Source organism: Nuphar pumila, chromosome 15, assembly GCF_984573655.1.
Source record: "Nuphar pumila chromosome 15, dmNupPumi1.hap1.1, whole genome shotgun sequence".
Classification (NCBI taxonomy): Eukaryota; Viridiplantae; Streptophyta; class Magnoliopsida; order Nymphaeales; family Nymphaeaceae; genus Nuphar; species Nuphar pumila.
Genome location: NC_143263.1, coordinates 90,340,161 through 90,363,794, shown reverse-complemented (window position 1 = coordinate 90,363,794; position 23,634 = coordinate 90,340,161). Strand labels below are relative to the sequence as shown.

The following is a 23,634-nucleotide window of genomic DNA, read 5'->3' as shown; positions in this document are numbered from 1 at the left end:
GCTTACCTCAAGCGCCGATAGCTGCAGATATAAGATAAGAAAAAAAGGCAGAAACCATTAAATAAGTACCTTGACAGGGCGAGGAGATAAATGGAGGGAGGAAGGGCATCTCCTTCTATTGCCTGCCCTTTCTTTCAGGTTTTTCTGTTCTGCATATCTCAAACCACCCTTTGAGCCCTAAGGCAGTAAGTTCCTAGTTTGGGCTCGCCTACATCAATCTATCTTGAAACTATAATAGATCACCTAGAGATTCCAGCAAGCTAAAGGAATAACAGTCAAGAAATACGCCATTATCAATATCACTACCTTGCTAGTTGATAGACATTCAGCGATCTGAAGTTAAAATTAATGACAGTTAAAGAACATGCCATTATAAAGATCAAATGTACCAGGCGTCGAGCAGGGGACAGACACATCTCGGGTAGGTAGGTATCATTAAGATGACATGTTACACTGTTCTTCTTACATCTCCAAATCCATAACCACCACAACTCTGTTACCTTTTAACTTGATGCAAACAATGGATGGAAACAAAATCTCCATCCTCCGAGAGCTCCTTAACGGTTTGACTGGAACTCAACACTGCTTCAGTTAGACGTAAGAAACTTCAACTACTGCACAGTCCAAATTCACATCAAGTATTGATAGTACGCATCAACTGAAATGCAAAAAAGAAATAAATTTTACTGCAACTAGAAAATTATTCTAGTTCAATCATCCTTGACCCTGCGGTGGCGCCTGAAGATGATGTAAAACAGAGAGACCAGCCATTGCCAAATGACAGAAAACCAGTGCAGCTCCTTTGGCTTGGGCCGAGGCGTTGGTCCAAAGATCCCTTTGTAGATCTCCTTTTGTTTTCGATACAGTGCTCTGTCATGTTCATCAAGAAGGCGCAGCTCTCTTGCGATTGCCTGGTCTTCAGGTGCATGTTTTTTGGCCTTTATGAAGTCTTCCCGAGCATCATCAGATTGTCCAAGTTCAGCTCTTGCTTTTCCTCGTCTAAACAATGCTTTCACATGGTTTCCATCTTCAGCTAACACCTGCATAATATTCAAGAACAAGGCAGTCAGCAAAGGGGTGAGGGCAACAATAATTGGTTTCAACTCAAATAAACATGAATACAAGCATATAGACGTGATCTATATGAATAAACATGAACTGCTACTACCAAAAATAACTGAGGAGTTGCAGAAGAAAGATCCAAGCTGACCTGGTCATAATCCAATAATCAGGCTTCAGACATGGCACAAATATTGTCCCAATGAGTCAACCATGAGCATGGAAGGCCCATATTATTGACATATTATCCGGGTCAAGCTAGTTGTGTGATCGGTCCTTACCAGGGTCATCAGAAGCACCAGATAGGGTGAGGAAGAATGCTTCCAGAGAACCATCGTTTAAAATACACAGAGCTCAAATAGGGAATCGGTTTCCCAGTAATGGAATCACAATTCTCAGAAGAATCACGATTACTCAAAAATGGGAATATTGGTTCCCTTTCTGCAAATCACGATCCTAGGAAAGGGAATCACATTCCAGGAATCTTTTGTGATGCCATGTCAGATGGGCATGGGTGCTAGTACATGGCACGATACAGGCACAGTTGGTACCGCATGATTGTTTTCCAAAAGAGAGGTGTGAGCTATGTCACATAGGTGCGGGTATGTGCGGATGCAGCACTTTAAAAAAACTTGGGTGCAGGGAGGATATATATAATTTTTAACAGTTTTAATTTAACACTACGTGTATTTGTGGGCATTTATATATATACATATATACATACAGAGAGAGAGAGAGAGAGAGAAATGAACTTGATTAGGGTTAACTGAATCTACTTTTGGGTAGACATGGACCTCAGTGTGGTTGACTTACTTAACACAAAGGAAGCTGTGTCCAAGTGTCGCACCCACCTGAGTGCGGGTGCGACGCAGGTGCGGTGCCCTGTTAGAAGAGTCCGTGTGACATAGGGTGTGAGGATCGACTGTCTTGTGTATGATGCACATAGCCAAACGCTATATGCATGACATATATTGCAGATGCAGAGTTCTCCTAAAATATAAGAAAAAAGTGCAAAAATCATAAGGTATCTATAGAAAATATGTAGGGCATGTTTGCAACACCTGTGATTTTATAACTTTCACAGATTTCTTGTGATTCTGAATCACATTTTAGAACTTTCACAGGGGCATCGCAAACATGCAAAAAAGCAACCCGTGAAAGTGATTCCATCTGTGAATGTTCAAGCCTCAAAATTGGGAAAGTTTTACACAAGTCTAACCCTGTGAATAACTTTAACAAGCATTAGATGCTTAACTGTGAATGTGATAAAGCAGTGACATGACATGAGAAGACAGATTTTCACACGTCAAATTCACAACCTAAAAGCAAACATGAGAAAGTTAATGCCAGCGAATGTGAATCACATAAATCACTTCGGCACTTCCTCAGGGACAAAACTTTCACAGCTGAATAACCTGTGATCAAAACAGACATACCCGTAATGTATACTACATTATATAGTATGTCTTGCATGGTGGAACCCAAAAGCAAACCATCACCCTCAAAAATATCAGCATCGATAGGGATAGGGATGCACTAGGCATTTTTAATTACCCATGTTACATAGATTTGACGTCCTTTTACCAAAAAAAGAAAAGGAGATTTTGTTAGACAAAGGGGCAAAAAGATAGTTTGGCCTACAAACTGCACCTCATGAAAAGGGGGTCTTGAACTACAGTTTTCTTGTCTCTTTTCCTCAGTTCTCCTAAGGTAAGCTCTCTTCCCTTTGCCGACAGTCAGTGGTTTACCCTTTGGTTAGCCCTCCCCTGAGTCCCAATCTTTACTCCGGCAAGTTTTTCTGGCAAGTATAACGATTATAATGGGGCTTCAACTCTTTCTCTCTCTTCTCCAGTGCACCACTGCTTCCTCTTCCCTGCACTCTGTTTTACCTTTGGTTCTCTAGACCTTAAAAATGGATCACAGTTGGTTCAGAGCCAAGCTATTCTAAATCCACAACCAATCTGCAGGGTCTGTTATTGGGTTCAATAGCTCAGGTCATCAGGATGAGGTCAGATCATTCTAAGGTTGATTGAGTTTTTTATAACAGCTGATGATGGAACTATGTTCAACAAAACCTTTACTATAATACCATTTAAAAAGAACAGATCTGCCCTTAGGTTGGATCCACTTTGTGTGCCCATTGTTTATTGGTAAAGAGACTATTTATAAAACATATTTGATCCATGTCACATAGGTGCGGGTGCGGATGCAGCAATGCGACACTTTAAAAAAACTTGGGTGCGGGAAGGATATATATATATATATATATATATATATATATATATATATATATAGAGAGAGAGAGAGAGAGAGAGAGAACTGAACATATTAGGCACCATTTTTCATTCTGCCCCATAGTTTTGAAGTGTTTTATGATAGATCTGAACCGTTAAATGTGTTTAGCATACGCGATTTAGTGGGAATCGACTTTTGGATCATGTTTTTTTGACCAAAAAACATGATTTTGAAAAACTTGTACCTTCATAGCCATTGATTTTGGATCACTGGAAAAACCTGTATACAAGTCAGATTTCGGTGATCCAAAAGCCGGTTCCCACTAAACAAAACCTATAGACCACATCTATGGTGTTAGATGTGAGAAAAAAATCCAAAAACGATAGTTTTTGAGGGGGCATAACGAGAAGGTGGGCAGGAGGAGCGTATTACTCTCTCTCTCTCTCTCTCTCTCTCTCTCTCTCTCTCTCTCTCTCTATATATATATATATATATATATATATATATATATATATATATATATATATATATATATATATATATATATATATATATATTTTAACCCAGTCCTGAGTTCGGTTCTGAGTTCGGCTGTGGGTTCACCAGCAGGCCTAGGTTCGACCCTTGCGCCAACGAGGGGAGGAGGAGGAGAAAGAAGAAGAAAGAGAGGAAGAGGAGGAGGAGGGAGAAGGAGACAAAGAAGAAAGAGATGAGGAGGAGAAGGAAGAAGAAGAAAGACAAGAGAAGGAGGAGAAGAAGAAGAAAGAGAGGAGGAGGAGGAGGAAGAAGAAAGTTAGGAGGAGAAGGAAGAAGAAAAAGAAAGAAAAGAGGAGGCAGAGAAGGAACAAAGAGAGAGACTTACTTAAAAGACGCCTTCGTCGTCATTGTCACTGCCATCAGAAGAGGAGGAGAGGCCGCTGTCGAAAGAGGAGAGGAATCGAGGAGGGGGAGGGGGAGGAAGAGTCGGGGTCGGGTCGGGCCCTAACAACCCCCCCCCCCCCCATTTCTTTTTTTGGACCAAAATAGACTTGGTCAAAGTTGATCAAGTCTATTTTGGACAATGATAACCTTAGGTGCAGGTTGACCGCACCCTCGCCCCCGTTGACGTGGTTGCAGTGGCCTCTTTGGTGAGTCCGTTTGACATAGTATTTGATTAGTTTGTAAAGTGACTACTATCTTTCTTGCTTTTTGCTTATTTGATTAGCTTGTTGTGAAAGCCATCAATAATTTTGTTCATCTGACTAAATTGTTCCTAAAGTATTTGACGAAGCCTGGCTGCATAGTGGTGTATGTTACTCTAAGAATATATACATTATCTTATTATGTTCCAAAACTTTAGTTGTCAAAAATTATTTAATATATTCTGTAGAATACTGCCTTCTTAAATGTTAGTAGAAATTAGAAAATGTAGGGTATCATATTGTGAGTTTCTGCCAGGATGGTTTGCTCTTAATGCTCTCTACCACTTATTTGCTTTGTTTCTCTCTGTCACGGTGCTGGTAAAAATGTTCGGTGTGATTCACTTGCAAGACTTGAGTTGAAAATCTCCATGTTTCAGCGACATTTTTGTCACCTCTTAATGATGAATGGTCAGTTGTATTTCAAATTCGATGGTTAATATTTCAGTTCATGATTATGATTCACATGATTTTTATTCTCGTGGCAAGTGTATGGCATTCCTGACAAAATTATAGCCTATTATTCAGTGGGACTGGTAAACGAGCCCAACGAACCAAACAGGGTATGTTCGGGCTTGGCTCGTTTACCAGTGGATTGAGCTCATGGCTCGGCTCGTGTTCGTTTTTAGCCGAGCCAAGCTTGAGCTCGGCTCATCCCTGAATGAGATGAGCTGGACATGAGCTGGCTCATGTAAAAACATTCCATGTTATTTATACATGGAATATATATATATATATATATATATATATATATATATATATATATATATATATATATACATACATACATACATATATATATATATATTACACTTAATAGTTCATATTTTATGTATATATTTTTCATTCATCCTTTTCTTTTTATAAATATTTTATGCATTATTTTTTTTACATATTACACTTAAAATATATATTATACATAAAAATTATATAATTTTTATCTATATGAGCTCTCCCAAGCTGAGCCAAGTCGAACACCCTGTGTTCGGGCCATAGTCACAAATATCGATATCGGCTATATCTCAGCGAGACTATTTTTTGCGATATTATAGATTTGGTGATAAATCTCGGGGCTTAAAAAATATAAAAAACAAGTAAAAAAATGTCATGTTTAGACAAAAAATACATAAATAATAAAAGAAATAAGTAAAAAATGTAAAATAAAGAAGAAAACATATTTAAAATGCAAAAAATAAAAAGTAGTAAAACTAATTGATAATATCGTGATAATATCACGAGAATATCGCGATATTATCAAATTGGTGATATTCTCAAAATATCAAGATATTTTACCTATATTAGCGTTTGCTGAATTTACAGCAATAATATCACCATATTTTGAAAATATTGTCGATATCTATGACTATGGTTTGGGCTCAACTCGTTTAAGCTAAATGAGCTGCTCGTGGCACGTCTCACCAACTACAAATGCAAAAATTAGGGCAACCACAAAGAGGAAGAAGAGAGAAGGGAGTTAAATAACAAGAGCTTCATTAACTTCAAAAGGAAATGAAGAATACAACATAAACATAGTCATAGGGTTACACAAAAAGACAAAAACATTTAACTAAAGTGCCTATGGCTATGTTACAAAAATACCCCTCTATTAAAATGTATGTACAAGACACTAAAGAAAAAAGGGGTATCACACACAAAGGTGCAAAGGCATTTCTTCAACTCTCCCCCTAAAGCTTGAGGTGATGAAAACAAAATCAACCCAAGTTTGATCAGGAATGATTGAAAAGCCTTCAAAGGCAAATTTTTCATAAAACAATCAACAGTCTGACTTTAAGTCCCAATATTTGCCAAAGATATGACTCTATCCAGATATGCCTAATGAGTAAAGTGACAATCTATCTTAATATACTTAGTTCTCTCATGGAATCCTGGATTTGGGGCAATATGAATAGCACTTTGATTATCACAATGCAAAGTAGTTGCAGTTGCTATGTTCACTACCATATCCTGCAACAACCATCTCAACCAAATAACCTCTACAGTCACCTGAGTCATAGCATGATATTCTGCCTCAGTAGTGGATAGAGCAATCCTTTGTTGTTTCTTGTTTTTCCGTGATATCAAAAATTTACCTAGGAATACACTGAATTCATAGGTGGAATGCCTACCCCGAGAAGCTCTCCCAAAATCTGCATCATAGTAAGCTTTCAACTCCAATGATGATGTAGCAGAAAAGAACAAGCCATAATGCATAATACCCCTAATATATCTGATAATCCTCATAACAGCTGCCAAGTGGGATGACCTAGTACTCATGAACCGGCTTACCATGTGAACTGCAAAAGTAATGTTTGGTCATGAGATAGTTAAATAAATCAAACTCCAACCAGTTGTCTATAAACTGTGGGATCACTGAGTAATTCACCATCAATATGCTTTAATTTACAATTGGCTTCCATAGGAGTGTCCACTTGTTTTCTATCATCGGCAAGTCTTGCTTTATTAATCAAATCTGATGCATACTTATGTTGGGTCAACAAATATCCTCGCTTGGAGTATGCAACTTCAAGAGCTAGAAAATATTTTAATTTTCATCATCTACATACAGTAAAAGAAGACACTGACTCCTATCAGAAGATGTCACAAACAAGGCAAGCTCATGATAGCTTTGTCTAAATCCCAAGCTCACCACTGTTGCACTCAAGTTTTCAAACCAAGCCCTTGGGGCTTGTTTCAACCCATACAGAGCCCTCGTCAATCTGCACACCCTGCACTCCTCATCAACAACCCCTTGAGGTAACTCCATGTACACTTCCTCCTCTAAGTCCCTATTCAAAAAAACATTTTTAACATCTATCTGCCATAAGTCTCATCCCCTAATTGTTGTCACTGGCAATAGGGTTTGAATGGTAGTCATTCTTAAGATTAATATAGTCTTTGTACATATTCTTATATATTATGCATATATATACACGTTGTAATGAAATATGCGGAAAAGAAATATATGTCCTACAATGGACATTCACACATAGAAAGCAAAGAACAAGTCCAAAAGAGGACACACACAAAAGCCAATAATGGCTTGAAAGCATAAAATCTTATAAAGGAACAAAAAGGCTTGAAGAAGCCACTCATTACAAAGGGGGAGACCCCACTTATTTATAGGGAAGAGAGAAGTGAGAGAGAGTTAGAGAAAAAGAGAGAGGGAGGCACCATTGGGAGTCCCAACAAGGTGTCGAGTCCCAACAAGGTGTCGTTGGGCTCCCAACGGTTACAATTGTGACCGTTGGGGGCCCAACGACTCTTTGTTGGGACCCCCAATGGGTGTGCATTTAATGCACAAAAAAGACAAAAAATAAAAAAAGAAATAAGAGAAAAAGGAAAAAGGTAAAAAGACTACAATGCTCCTATTGGGCGAGTTTACAGAAATACCCCTTATCGGGTAGGTGGATAAATAATTATATATATATAATTATATATATATATATAAATATATTGATTACATGTATTTTAACACCCTCCCTCAAGCTTTACAGGGATACAACCGAAAGCTTGTTGAGAAGAAACATGAAACGAGGAGCAGCAAGAGCTTTAGTGAAGAAGTCCGCCAACTGGTACTCGGATGTGACGTAGGGCAGTGCTATGGTTCCTTTTAGGTATTCATCTCGAACATAGTGGCAGTCCATCTCTATGTGTTTAGTACGCTCATGGAAGGTGTGATTGCTTGCAATATAAATAGCGCTCTTGTTATCACAACACATCTTCGAAGGAGTTGAGATGATTATGCCCATATCACTGAGGAGACTTCTAAGCCACACAAGCTCCATGGTTGTAGTGGCCATTGCATGATACTCCGCTTCTGTTGAGGACAATGACACTTTGTGCTGCTTCTTGCATCTCCAAGAAATCATAGAGTCACCTAAGAAAACACAAAAAAAGTAGTTGAGACTCTATCATTGGGATTTCCTCCCCAATCAGCATCAGTATAAGCAATTAAATCAAGAGATGACGAAGAAGAAAGAAAAACTCCCTTAGTTATGGTGTCTTTAATATATCTGACTATTCTTAAGACTGCACTCATGTGCACAGTTGTAGGTGCATGTTGAAACTGACAGACGGAGTGAACTGCATGAGATATGTCTGGTCGAGTGATGGATAAGTATGTCAGAGACCCAACAAGTTGACGGTAGGGAGTAGGATTCTCGAGAAGTGTTTCATCTTCCAGCCTTAACTTTGCATTGATAACCTCAGGGGTTTCTGTCTTCTTATCATCCGAAATTCCAGACTTGGAACAAATGTCGGCGGCAAGTTTCATTTGAGAGAGAATATAGCCTCGGGGAGAATATGCTACCTCAATACCTAAAAAATATCTTAAGAAACCAAGGTCAGACATGTCAAAATTTTCTTTTAAAATTTTCTTAATATCATGGATTCCTTGCTAATCACTTCCATTGATGATCATATCATCAACATATAGTAGTAGAATAACTATTGAGGACCCTGCACTTTTTACAAACAACGCAGTGTCAGTATAACATGAACGAAAATTTAAGCTAGTCATTACATTGCTAAATTTGTCATGCCAAGCCTTTGGAGCTTGCTTTAAACCATACAGTGTCTTTTTAAGTTTAAGAATTTTACTTTCACCAATAGATACTCCTGGTGGAGGATCCATATAAACCTCTTCACTTAATTCACCAATAAGAAATGCGTTCTTAACATCTAATTGATAGATAGGCCATTTTTTAACAGATGCAACTGCAATAAGAGTCCTAACACTAGTCATTCTAGATACGGGAGCAAAGGTTTCTTCATAGTCTATACCGTATTCTTGCGCATATCCTTTGGCTACCAACCTAGCTTTATAACGTTCTAATGACCCATCACTTTTAGTTTTAATTTTGAAAACTCATCTATATCCAATAGATTTCTTCCCAATGGGTAATGAGGTTATTTCCCAAGTTTTAGCCTTTTCAAGGGCACTAAATTCTAGTTTCATGGCTTCAACCCACTGAGGAATGTTTTTTGCTTCATTATAGTGTGATGGTTCATGATAAAAGTGTAATGCAATTAGGCATGCCCTATACTTAGGTGTTAGGGACTCATAGGAAACAAACCTATTAGGAGGATTGGAGATTCGGGTGGATCTCCTTAAAGAGGTTTCTTCTATGTTGGAATCTTGAGAATATTTTTCTAAAGCACTTATGGGAACTTGTTGACCACGCCTAGCATAGGTTTGAATTGACCTATTTTCAAAATTATTACTTTCATTTTCAACATTACTAAGAGGAATATCCTATAAATCATTAGAAACTTCCTCTTCGTGAGGAGTCACATCTTCTTGAGAGAGAAGATCAAATAAGAAAGCATATTCGCTTTCATCAATATCTTTATTTTTCTCAAAGCCGTTTTCATTTTCTAAAAAAGTAACATCTTTGGATACATATAGTTTGTTGCTTTTGAGGTCGAAGCATCTAAAACCTTTTTTATTTTCTCCGTATAACACACATTCAATAGCTTTTGGAGATAACTTATCTCTTTTATATGTAAGGACAAAACATTTACACCCAAAAAATCTTAATCTATTAAAATCGGGTGTTCTTTCAAATAGTTTTTCATATGGAGATATATTTTGTAGGGATGAGGATATCATTCTATTTATCAAATAAGTGGAAGTTAAGGCGGCTTCGGCCCAATAGCACTTTGGAATTTCTTTGGAGATGAAAAGAGTCCTAGTGGTTAACAAAATGTGTCTATGCTTTCTTTCGGTTATACCGTTTTGTTGAGGAGTCCTAGGACATAACCTTTGATGACAAATGCCATTTGTTTCCAAGTATTCTTGAAATTCATTTGATAGATATTCTCTACCGGAATCGGATCGAAGAATGGAGATATTACTTGAAAATTGATTTTTGACAATCATATGAAATTTTTTAAAGAAATTAAAGACTTCGGATTTTAGATTGAGAAAATAGATCCACACATATCGAGTGTAGTCATCAATGAAAGTAACATAATAGGAGTATCCTCCTTTTGATATGACCGGAGAAGGACCCCAAACATCCGAATGGACTAATTCAAAAGGTCTTTTGGACACAAATGTTCTATTTGGAAAAGGAGTGGATTTCATTTTTCCAAAAATACAATTCTTGCAAACAAAATGTTTCTCATTACAAAATTTCTTTCCAAAGGGAAAGGAATACATTTTTTAGAAGCTTGGATGTCCAAGTCTTTGATGCCAAGTTTCAATATTTTTATCTTGGACATGATTACAAAATGAATTAGTGGGAAGTTTCAAATTGTTCATGTAGTAGAGATCTCCCCTCCTATGGCCTTGCCCAATCCGCTTCCCAGACTGGAGATCCTGTATAGAGCAATCCTTGGTTGAGAAGAAGATTTCACATCCATAATCACATATTTGAGAGACAGACAAAAGATTTAAATTAAGTTGAGGTACCACCCTTACGTTTGGCACAAAAAAAATCTTTCGAAAAGTCTAAAGTTCCAAAACTTTTAACTTGTAAAGAGGTACCATCGGCGGTGGAAACACAAAATTTTTTGGAGTTGTTACATAAATTGGATAGTCCATTTTCAATAGGGGTCATATGAAAGGATGCTCCAAAATCAAGAATCCAAGAAGACATACCTGGAGGAGAAGAAGAGACAATGGCGGCTCCCGAAGTTGATGGCGATTTGAGTAGAATTTAAAGTGCTTTGGATAGTTGAGCAAGGGAAAAGGACTCCTTCCCTTTCATTGGCTCCTCCTTCCTTTGTGAGGTTTCTTCAATAATTGCAACCTTACCTTTTGGAGGTTCATTTATCTTAGGACAATTAGGTCTTATATGACCTGGTTCTTGGCAATGATGACAAATGGCTTTTCTATAATTGCCATTATAGTTATTTTGTCTCCCAAAGTGTGGAGGCTTATAGGCTTTCATATGATTGTCGGGTTTAGACACGGCTAGAACTTCATCTCCTCCTTTAACCATGCCAAGACGTGTTTCTTCTTGGCATATTTCGGCTATGGCATCTTCCAATGGAAGAGGTTTAGATCTATGAAGAATGAAGCATCTAACTTGTTCATATTCGGGCCTAAGCCCATGTAAAAATTGAAAAAAGTGTTCTTTTTCCATTTGTTCTCTTCTCATTTCCACATCTTCACTAGACACCCATTTTGGTTCTAGAAAGGATAGCTCATCCCATAAAGGTCCAAGAGTGCTATAGTAATCTCTTACACTCATTTCAACTTGCTTAATGGTACCGATTTTTTCTTGGAGAAAGAATTGATAAGCAAGGTCTTTTTGAGTATACATACCTTTCATAAAGAACCATGCTTCATTTGCTAGAAAGAATTTAGCAATGTTGGCGCAAATTTTGAGCTCCACGTTGTTCATGAACCATGCAAGAATTTTTGCATGTTTACTTTCCCAATCTTCGACCTTAGATTGGTGATCTTCAATAGCCTTCATGCGAGCATTTCCTTCTAGAGCTTTTTCTTGATCATCATCCATTTTTGTAAGTTGAAGTTGAGGTTCCCTAATGGTGCCCATAACATATCCCCAAAGCTTTTTACCTTTGAGGTTGTTCTCCATGGCGGCGGCCCACATCATGCAGTTGGTACCATTAAGCTTGAAGGAGAGATCAATCTTTTGTTCTCCTTCCATCATAGACTCAAGAATGGAGGACAAACAAAAAAGAGGTATAACTAGTCAACTAGCTATATGAATCAAGAGCATAACCAAGGCTCTAATACCATGTAATGAAATATGCGGAAAAGAAATATATGTCCTACAATGGACATTCACACATAGAAAGCAAAGAACAAGTCCAAAAGAGGACACACACAAAAGCCAATAATGGCTTGAAAGCATAAAATCTTATAAAGGAACAAAGAGGCTTGAAGAAGCCACTCATTACAAAGGGGGAGACCCCACTTATTTATAGGGAAGAGAGAAGTGAGAGAGAGTTAGAGAAAAAGAGAGAGAGAGGCACCATTGGGAGTCCCAACAAGGTGTCGTTGGGCTCCCAACGGTCACAATTGTGACCGTTGGGGGCCCAACAACTCTTTGTTGGGACCCCCAATGGGTGTGCATTTAATGCACAAAAAAGAAAAAAAGAAATAAGAGAAAAAGGAAAAAGAAAAGAAAAAAGAATAAAAGGTAAAAAGACTACAATGCCCCTATTGGGCGAGTTTACATAAATACCCCTTATCGGGTAGGTGGATAAATATTTATATATATAATTATATATATATATATAAATATATTGATTACATGTATTTTAACACACGTGCGTGTGTATATACGTATATAAATATATAAATATATATATATAATATCTAAGTCACCCAATGTAACGCCCCGAAATCTTAACCCAAATTTTGAGGAAAAATTTTTTTTTTTCAATGCAGCGGAAACCAATCATACCATAGGGCTAAACATTCCAGAACATTACAGATGGAGCAATACCAAATCATTCTTTTCATTTCAATATCAATGAAAATTAAGATCAGAGTTCTCATACTATCCTTGGAACAATAAATCAAAAAATCCCGATCGAAGCCTCATCCCGCAGTCGCTCCTAAATCCAACTCTTCACCTGAAAATTTATAGGAATTAGACTACAACTGTCTAAGTAGGAATTACTGTAGTTTTTCTTGTAGGTATATCATGTGTCAAGTATATGGTGTGGTTGCCGAATATGATTTTCAACCCATACAAGAATAAGTAAAGAACTACGCTACAACAGTCAACAATTTATGAGAAGCAATCTGACAAGTATCATCAAAAGCAATCATTTAAATATCCCATAACCACAGATACAAATCCATACAATGATTCAGAGAAATGCAATTATGACAATTCATAATGCAGGTACGCATTCATACCACAAGGTACATCCATTATGCATAAAGAAACATTAAACCATACCATGATGCATAATTTTAGTACAACAAGACATTTAACATATATTGAAAGTTAAACATCATGCATTCACCAAACATATAACACTTAAAGGAAAACATATAACATATGCATGTTCTAATGCATAGTAGGAAAATGCATGACTTATGTGAAATGCGTGATTTCTTTTGTTATCTTTCATTTAAGTTCCATCTTTCTATATGCATGCCCTATTAAATGCACACAGCTTTAAGTTCCTCTTTTTAATTACCGTTGCCCGCGGATACACCAAACGGGTACAAACCCCGAGGTCAAGTAGGGTTCCCGGGGTAGCTTAACACACAATTTGTATTTTATTACCGGGTTCCAAACTTAGCCCTCGGCCGATATCAGGAAACAGCACCATCCATCGGAACCTTGGAAAACAGCATCCAAAGTCGGGGACACCAGGGAAAACAGCATCCACTGGCGCCACTTTCTTGGTATACCAAAACAACAACAGCTGTGTCAAAACACACCACTCCGGGGTAAAGTGGCGGACTCTCCCTAAAACCGTGGTCAGGAGAAGAACCTCAATATCGGGTTCAGGGGCAACAACGCACACGGAGTTTTTGTATCCTCACGGTTTCCCCCAAACCGCAACATCCAAGATTCTCATACTCCAGATGAGATATCCCAGAAAGTATATTACACTGTTCTTATTCATTATATTTTTATTAAGAGCCAATTATTGAGTTTTGCAGTTCCACATGCAAAAACAAGGCAAAAGCTCGCATCAACCCCTGCGAGAACCATCACGAGACTCCAGCCCGTGGAAACACATCGAATAGTGCAATATAGAACAATAATATAAAGTATGATTTTTGCGATGCATTTAACCAATTAAAGAAAAAGCAAACCCAAGCTTAAGGCTCTCCAGGCCTGTGATGATTCCTCTAGACCATCGATGCATCGTATGCAAAAATCATAACAACTTGCAATGTATGCAATAATACCAACATGATTCCAAATGCACATTCATTCATACCAATTTAACAATGTGCATGAGCTACCATAATCATATGCATGTGTTCACCATCCATGTGCAAGTGCTTTCATGACATCACCTAACACACATGCATTCATCCAAGATTTCATAAACACATGAGGACATTTATGCAAGATTGTACACGCCAATACCATTGATGCCATGTACACACTCGTACCAAGCCAACTTTGCGGAAATCAAATATCTCACATGTTACAAACTATAAAGCATGCTAACACGTGTCATTAAATATTCAAAACTCAACTTTACATTAAAAAACTCAACTTTACATTCAAAAACTCAACTTTACGTACATAATAACAAATAGAGTTATCAACATAAATTTATTAACATTGAATAATTTATGTATGCCCTTCACATGCTTAGACATTGCCCTGTGCCAAAAACCAAAGTTTCTCAACATACACTATGATCTGAGTATTAACCTGTGTGGTTTAGGTGATGCACTTAAACATATATGAAAAACAATCGAGCTCATGTCGATTCCCTGATCTTAACAACAATTGCATAAGCATATCACTGTATATTCCCATCATGTGCACACATACTTGCATGTTTGTTTTTATTGAAATGAACGTCAAATGCACATTTTCTTTCAAATGTGTGCAACTATCAAGGCACTGGTTCGGTTTGGAAATGTCATATGCCCATCAACACAAATTTCTATCACGCTCCACCTTATTGTCAACTTCAAAATTTTATTAAGTGCATGCCTATCTTCTGCATAATTTTGTCAAGTACAGACAACATGCAAATACCGATTCTTAGCACCTATATTTATATATATTTACAATTGTATTTAGAGTACGAAGGTCTCTCTTTATCAAGAGGTTCACATCCAGCCGACCCAGTCGACTGAGGTCCCAACCAGGCTCAGCCGACACCAGTCAGCTGGGTCGGGTCTGGCAAACAGACTGGATAACTAAGCCAGACCAGCCAACCTCATCGGCTGGGGCCTGACAGCACCTGCACTGGCCCAGCCCAGCCTGTGTGTGCTGTCGAGGCTGGACAGTTACCCACCTATTTATGTATATATATATATATATTATAGGAATAATTACACGGTCATATATCTGATAGGAAGCATGATTATTGAGCAAGTATGCAGTTAAAGCATTCAACAATTAAGAAACAGTTACACACCTACACAAGAGAAAATTTTTCACATATAAATTAAGAAAACCTGTGAAAGAATTTTAAATCATGCACACCATGTATCTTGGTGTGGTTACTGATCTCCATGTTTTTCTCTACTAAACCATCCAGCTCATACCCAGCCGAACACCCGGCTGGGTCTAACAGCATAACACTGTAAGTAGTACTGAATACGCTCCAGCACCCAAATGCAGATGTACACGCTATGGAAGTTCTTCTCACGTGTGAACAAGAAAGTGGTGACAGAAAATTCTACAAGTAATATTCCCATGTGTGCATGTAAGTGTACAATAATGTGCATAACAATAATTCTCATGAACTAGGTATGTAAGTGTGCTGCAGAATTACAGACAAGGATATTTATAAGACTTGAATACAACTGAAATGTAAATAACTCCAACCGTTGACAGATAAACCTTACTATCACGTAATAGGTGTCAAGGCTGATTAAAGGCATTTAACTCAACTAAAAATTTATGCATATAAACGAATCACAACATTAAGACATTCTAAGCATTAAATTTTCAGAACTTACATTAATTCAGACAAAAATTAATTTGAACCTGAATTCATTTTAGATAGTTTAATATAGGTTCCATAGTTGTAACACACTGATCAGGTGTCTTATACATATATATATTTCTTTTTCACACCTTGATATTAACAGAGGTTAATCGACTTTGATTTACAGCACTCCAACCCTAAAATTTGAATGACGTGCTCCCTCTCTTAGGAGTAACATAACATTGTAACTAATAGTGGATAGTTTCAGTGATTTAACAAAATAAAATGGACACTTAGGAATCAATTAGGGAAATAAAATTAGGAGGTCACGGTTATCAGGGTATATGCCCTTAACAGAAATCTGAAAACCCCTCTCTATTATTCAAACACCCCTGTAGCATCTAGATTTTTCACAGCAGCCGAAACCTAAACCCACACCAAGTATAATAACCCCTACTATCGATAATCCAAAATCCCCAAATCAGGGATTTGGCATCTCTGATGGCTTAAAAACCCAAATACCCAAAAACCCCTTTCGGATTTTGGGATTCACTGCACCCGCATCGTATGCTTGACCCACAGAATACCCAACAGAAAAACAAACAGGAAAACCTACCCCCTTTTTTTTTCCGGCGAGATGGTTGCTGCTACAACGAAGGAGGTGAAGACCGAGAGGGAGAGAAGGACTCAACAGGGCCGGCGGCATCGACCCAGTCACACGTAGCGAGGGTGCCGGTGAGAGACTCCAACGAACTCCAGGGCAGCGCCGATGGTTTGCGCAGAGGGGGACGGGAGAGGAAGAAAGAAGCGAGCAGAGGTGGGGAGGAAGAGGGGCGAGACCCCCATATGAAGAGGCAGGAGCACACTGCCCTCCTAGCGGCGCGCTCCAGCCCCCTTCCCCCTTTATGATATCCCTTTGCAGGGGTTAGGGCACCCTAACCCCTTCATTTTATCGGGCCTTCATATGCCACTTAACATAAAACCTCCTCTCTTTTTTTTTTTTTTTTAAGCATACGGGTTGGGGCCGGGTCCAAACCTCGCGACCCGCGACAATGGATCCGCTGTTAGCGTGGATCCGGGTTGGCTTTTTAATGCTAGATCCATAATGAGCATGGATTCGAGTCCGGTTTTGAAAGTGGATCCGATTATGTTATAAAGGTGGATCCACATGTTGGATCCAAATGGGTCCAACTGTGAATCAAACCCAAAATAATTTTATTTATTTCTTTACTTTTATTATTATGTATATATATAATAATTTACATAGGTATGATTCTTATGGATCCGGGAAGCGGATCCTAGGCCCAAAACGCATAAATTCTACTTAATTGCGTAAAAATTTTGCATAAAATTTTCGGTTATTACACCCAAGGTTGACTTGACTAGCCATTGGGGGCTAGTCCAACAGCTAGTCAAACTAGTCGTTCGACTAGGTCCAACAACTAGACAATCTAGTCGGTCCAACAGGTAGACAATTTAGCCGTTGGACCTAGTCCAACAGCTAGAAAGGACTTCTCTCCCCTCTCTTTACTCTATCTCTTCCTCTCTTTTCTCTCTATAAATATGGGGTGTGTGTGCCTATTGTGGGTGAGAGAGTGATGGGTAGATTTAGGTTTTCTTTGTGAGCGTTTTGTAGTGAGGTTCTTTGTATTTTGAATTTCTTCTTTGTATTTTTTAATTTCATTTTTAATAAAATTATTCATTCATAATACTTGTGTATATTTTTAGTTCTTATGATGAGCTTGTATTCAAATACATTATATTTTGGTTCTTGGTATTCATTTTGAAGTGCATCGGGATCTGTGTCATTTCGTGACAGTGTGGCTCTATAATTATAGACATTTATTTTATTATGTTCTTAAACTTTAATTATTGATGAATAAAGTTAATTAGTTGATTGTTGGGTTAATGTAAGGTCCCTTGTGGTTTGGATTGTGTTATGTCTATAAGGTCTCGGATCTCCGGGTATGGTTTCCACAATTGTTTAAAAAAAATCACTTTTCAAGAGGGATAAGTTGGGGTCGTTACATAAGTAATAACAATTCTAGATGGGAAAAACGTCAAGGTAAGACACTAGAAAAAAGAAAAAAAATGAAATAGTGCTACCTGTGCCTACAAGGATAGATAGACACCTTAATCCAGAAAAATGTAGACGAAAAAGTTGTAAATATTGTTGGGACAATATCCACTATTGCTTTTGACTGCTGCTGACTGCACTTATAACCTCAGAGAGTAGGACTGAATCAAACAGAAAATTTAAAAACAAAATCATTTGATATTGATAGGAGTGGAGCAAGTTGGATCTGATTGTGATAAACATTAGCTTTGATACCACACATAGAAGTCTATATAGTAGGTGAAACCAACTCTTATTCATTCATGAGAGAATATATCATATATGATATTGACCTTCTATATAGCTCAGTAGACTATTAACATCCAAATATAAATTCAAATAACCCAGCCATAGACGAGGTGTAGTGTGATTCATTCATCCAAGTAGTCCTATGGGTGGTTGAATTGGCTATTTTTTACAGTCTCAAATATCGGTATCATCTATATCTCAGCGAGGCTATTTCTCGCGATTATAGGTTTCGTGATAAATCTCAGGAAACTCTCGGGGCTTAAAAAACAAAAAAAATAAGAAAAAATCATGTTTAGACAAAAAATACATAAATAATAAAAGAAATAAGTAAAAAATGTAAAAGAAAGAAGAAAAACATAATTAAAATATAAAAAATAAATAAAACAGTAAAACTAATTGATAATATTGTGATAATATCACGAGAATATTGCAATATTCTCGTGATAATATCACGATATTTTCAAAATATTGTGATATTTTCAAAATATCACGATATTTTACCTATATTATCATTTGCTGAATTTACAGTGATAATATCGCTGATATTCTGAAAATATCACCCATATCTGTGACTGTTTTTTACACAAGTCTTGTGTCAATAAATTTTATCAGTTGGCTCCAAGTACCTAGATAAGTCCCCAGTTTCTAGTTAATAACAATATTCAACTACAACAAACTATGCTTATGCTGTTTGCATATGGCAGGTGACCAATAAAGAAATAAGCATGATCAACTGTAAGTATAACATACAATGTTGCAATGACCAATGGCTTCATCATAGTGCTTTAGCTTGAGCAAGCATGCAGCCATGTTTAGGTGGCAAGGGTTCTTCACAGCCAATGCCATGTCTTGGTATTTGCCAAACAACTGATACATAAAGTCATCTCCCATATATGCTATAGCCTGTAATAGAAAATGAGAATGAAGACAGCGGGAAAACTCATCTTTGGTCCAACATTTAATAAAACAAGATCAATCCAGACTATCAAATCCAAAAAAAACAAAGATAGCTAGAAGTTAATAACCATTTCATATTGTTGCATAGCCTCCTCAAGTTTATCTTCTTTGAAAAGAACATTTCCTTCCATTCTTCTTCTGTCAGCTGCTTCGATCCGCTCCTCAACAGTCATTTCACCACGAGCTTTACCCTTACCATAGAACATTTCTTAAATTGGCATCGTGGTGCCTAAGAAAGATCTGTATAAAAAGCACAGGGTTGGGAATGGCATACCTCCTTTGTTTCATCAATGCCAATAAGCTCAACTTCATATAAGAGGTCTGCCATAGGGGGAACATTCGGGAAAGAGAAGCTTCCTTCTTTCCCATAACCTAACTCCCAACCAACATGCAAGAGTGTACGTTCGCCAGCCTTCATGCTTGATATGCCAATTGCTAGGCCAGTCATCTCAGCTTTTTCTGCCATGAGATAAAGAACAAAGAAATATTCAGTGTCACACTTTATCACCTATGAAGCAATGGATTGCATAACAAGCATCAATGGAAAAACTACTACATTAATTGCATCCTTTAACATCTATAGGACTTCTTCAGAGGGAAATGACTGATAATTTCATCAATAAGAACATGTGACTAAAAGGATGGTGTGCTTCCGCTTGTTCATCACTTAATCAAACAAACACCATTAATTGACAATAACCAGAACCATGATCTGTAGGAGAAGAAAACAAGGGAAATAAGTAAAAGAAACAGCACAGTAAAACACTCTATCTAAACTTTCTGGGTTCAACAAGCACATCAGGTGATGTGATAATAGGCAAAAGCAATGGTATTATAGGAAGAATAAACAAACAGCCATTTTTATAAGAACGCCTAAGTACACTGCCTTGATCCTATCTAGAATATAAACTTACAGGAACAACTGATTTTGGAACAGCAAAGACAGTCAGTGGACTTCCTGACCAACTTACCAGATTTGAACGGTATGAAGAACATGGGCATCGTAGAGAAAAAGCACATGAATCCCACAACCACCATTACCATCTCCTACTTCAAATTCTATCAGCTAAACCCTCTACAAAGTTCTTCCATTTAGGTCATGTTTCGACCTTCAATTCATGATCCAATGAACTGGGAGCACAATTCACGATCTGGTATTGATAACTAAAACAGATAAAAGCATGCCCCATAAATGACTACAAATGGGACATAACATTTTATACAAACTATTATAATTACATTCAGTAACAATTACAGATGCATAGCTAATGTCACATGGGTACATTGTAATGAAGTATGTGGAATTACAAGGATAATTACAAAGGCACAAAAGTGCATAAGCAAGAAGTCCACGAAGAGACAATACAAAAAGCCTCAAAAGGGCAATACTAACAAGTAAAAGAATAAAAATATTACTGAAGAAAGCTTGGAATACAATGAATGAAATAAGGGGAACAGACCTCTATTTATATACAACAAAAGAGAGAGGGGAGGCCATTGGGAGCTCCCCTCGTAGAGGTGTTAGGGAGCTCCCAACGGTCATATTTATGACCGTTGGGACCCCAACGACTCTATGAGTGGGGCCCCAATTGGCACATAAAAAGAAAATAAAAAAAGAAAAATACATTAAGAAAAAAATAGAAAAATATAGTTGCTTCTAGAAAACAACTATAAGTACATGTGAGAAGATGAAAATGCCCCTATCGGGCAAACTAATACAAAACAGATTTTATATATATATATATACAGATTTTATATATATATATATATATATATTTAACACTCTTCCTCAAACTTACGAGGAAATAACCAAAAGTTTGCTAAGGAGAAAAATAAATCGAAGAGCAGGAAGAGCTTTTGTGATATGACATACGACAATGCAATAGTTCCTCTCAGATATTCATCACGTACATATTGGCAATCCATCTCAATATGTTTAGTTCGCTCATGGAAGGTGTGGTTGCTTGCGATGTAAATTGCACTCTTACTGTCGCAGCACATCTTCGAAGGAGTTGAGATGATTATTCTCGTATCATTGAAAAGACTTTGAAGTCACACAAGCTCCATGGTTATAGTAGTCATTGCACGATATTCAGCTTCAGTTGAGGATAATGATACTTTATACTGTTTTTTGTATCTCCATGAAATCGTAGAGTCACCTAAAAATACACAAAAACTGATAATTGAGACTCTAACATTGAGATTTTTACCTTAATCAACAGCAGTATAGGCATGTAAATCAAATGAAGAAGATGAGGATAGGAAAAACCCCTTAGTTATAGTATTCTTGATATATCTGATAATTTTTAAGACAACACTTATGTGTACAGTGGTAAGAGCATGCTGAAACTGACTGACAGAGTGAACTACATGAGCTATGGCTGGCCGAATAATGGATAAGTATGTAAGTGACTCAACAAGTTCACAGTAAGGAGTAAGATCTTGTAAACACCCCAAATTTTCACTCACCTTCCTGATATATCCATCCGCCATCACATTTCGGTTCTTCGGAATCAATAAAGGGCAAAATGGTCATTGTTTTGAGATTGAACCTTGCAGAAAGTCCTAAATTTCATTCTCAAGTCTCAAAACTTCTCTATTTAAACCCAGAGACATCTTCAAACTGCAAATTTTCAAAATCTCATGCTTAACCAGAAGTCAGAATTTTCAAATTCAAATTCAAAGTGGCAATTTCGTGGGACATGTCTTTGCATAACATCGCATGAGCATTTCATATCATTTCACTGCACAGCATGTCATTTTGAGATCCAGAACTCCTGATTTTCAAAAATGTCAATCCAGATTCGAGTTTTAAATATTTCAAAATTGATTTCAAACTCCTGGGTTTTTAAAATTGTCAAATTCTTCCCATTTTACCCCCAGGGCTCCGAATTACAAAAGTTTTCTCAAGAAAACAATCTGGATAGTTTTGGACATTGATTTTCAAGATTTCGTCAGTTGAAAAGAGGGGGACACAATTTCAAAATTCATAAGACCTTATTTCAAACTTTTACAAAAAAAGGCTCCGAATTTCTCCGCATCTTTCTAAATTTTGTCCTGAAGAACCATTTTCTTCTAAGTTTTGAAATCAAGCCAAATTTTGCTTCGTGTTTTCTAAAACTAGCTTACTATTATGAAAATTCCAAAAATTTCACTTGGCTTTTATTTCAAATAAGTGACGTGGGACCCACCCGGAGGTGGTGTCACACTCAAATTCTCAAAATTTTCTCTTATTTTCAAAACAGTGCCCATTCGGGAGTGGCACTGATTTATAAAAAAAATAAAAATAAAAAATTTATTTATTTAACTCAATTTTAATAAAATAGTTAGTGGGCCCACGTAGGTGGCACCCCACTAAGACTCTTTGCCAAGAAAAACAATTTTTTTTATATATATTTCAAAAAGTTTTCAAATTCAGTTGAGGTGGCACCACCTTAAAAAAAAGAAGAAAAAAACCCAAATTCATTTTATCATTTTTTGTTTTTTTTTAATTATTATTATCACTTTTCAAACCCAAAACTTTTACTTTACCTAAGCTTCAAAATTTCTCCGGAGAAAGGGAGTCGTCCCCCCTCAAAACGGCGAGTTCTCTTTTTCAAAAGATTTCAAAAAAATTTAAAAGTCTGTTTTAAGGGTTATCAAGGTCGGCTAAAGAGGAGGAAAAAGGGGGATTTGAAGGGTCGGCTATTAAAGAGAGGAGGAGGGTCCAGCAAAGGATCCATCGGCGATTCCAGATCTCTTGACTCCCCTTTTTCACCACTTTCCCTCTCGGCTAGCAGGAGGTCAACGCCATCTGCAGATTCCAGCTCTCTTACTCCCTCCACCATCTTCTTCAACCCAGCTGATTGCCTTTCCTTCAGCCCACCAGCAGCCAGCTTCTTCAGCAGCCAGCTTCTTCAGCCTCTGCCAAATCAAGGTAAAGACCTTTCCTTTCACCTGTAGATAAAACATGTATCATGTTCACACCAGGTGCATCGCAGGTCCATCACATGTAATGATGTGGGCTGCGTCTGGGTTCATTTTCGCATGTTAAGAATCGGCTACACCTCGCAATGGTGTGGTCGATTCATGTGGGTAACCAGGTTTCTGACCCAATTGCTGCTTCCCCTAAAGATTTCATAAGCTCTGTTTCAGCATCATGGCATTGAGAAGTAAGGCTTCATAGTTTTCAGTTTCATATTCAGGTTATTTCACGGTGGGCATTCCTGCGTCATTGAGGTTGTTCCCACTTTCTGCAAAACGCAGTGAACAGAATTTTTTGTCATTCACGAC

General features: G+C 37.5%; 1 protein-coding gene across 1 annotated transcript in view; it reads right to left on the bottom strand.

Annotated features, from left to right (window-relative positions):
* Positions 1-339: 339 nt before the first annotated feature.
* Positions 340-23,634, bottom strand: part of TWD1 (FKBP-type peptidyl-prolyl cis-trans isomerase family protein) — a 65,826-nt gene continuing 42,531 nt past the window's right edge. Inside the window, exons 6-9 of the mRNA XM_089990023.1 lie at positions 19,637-19,821; positions 19,431-19,553; positions 19,156-19,308; positions 340-1,040 (exon numbers count right to left, since the gene is read on the bottom strand). Coding sequence (XP_089846149.1) covers positions 711-1,040; positions 19,156-19,308; positions 19,431-19,553; positions 19,637-19,821 — 791 coding nt within the window. The 3' untranslated portion in view covers positions 340-710. The remainder of the gene's footprint in view (positions 1,041-19,155; positions 19,309-19,430; positions 19,554-19,636; positions 19,822-23,634) is intronic.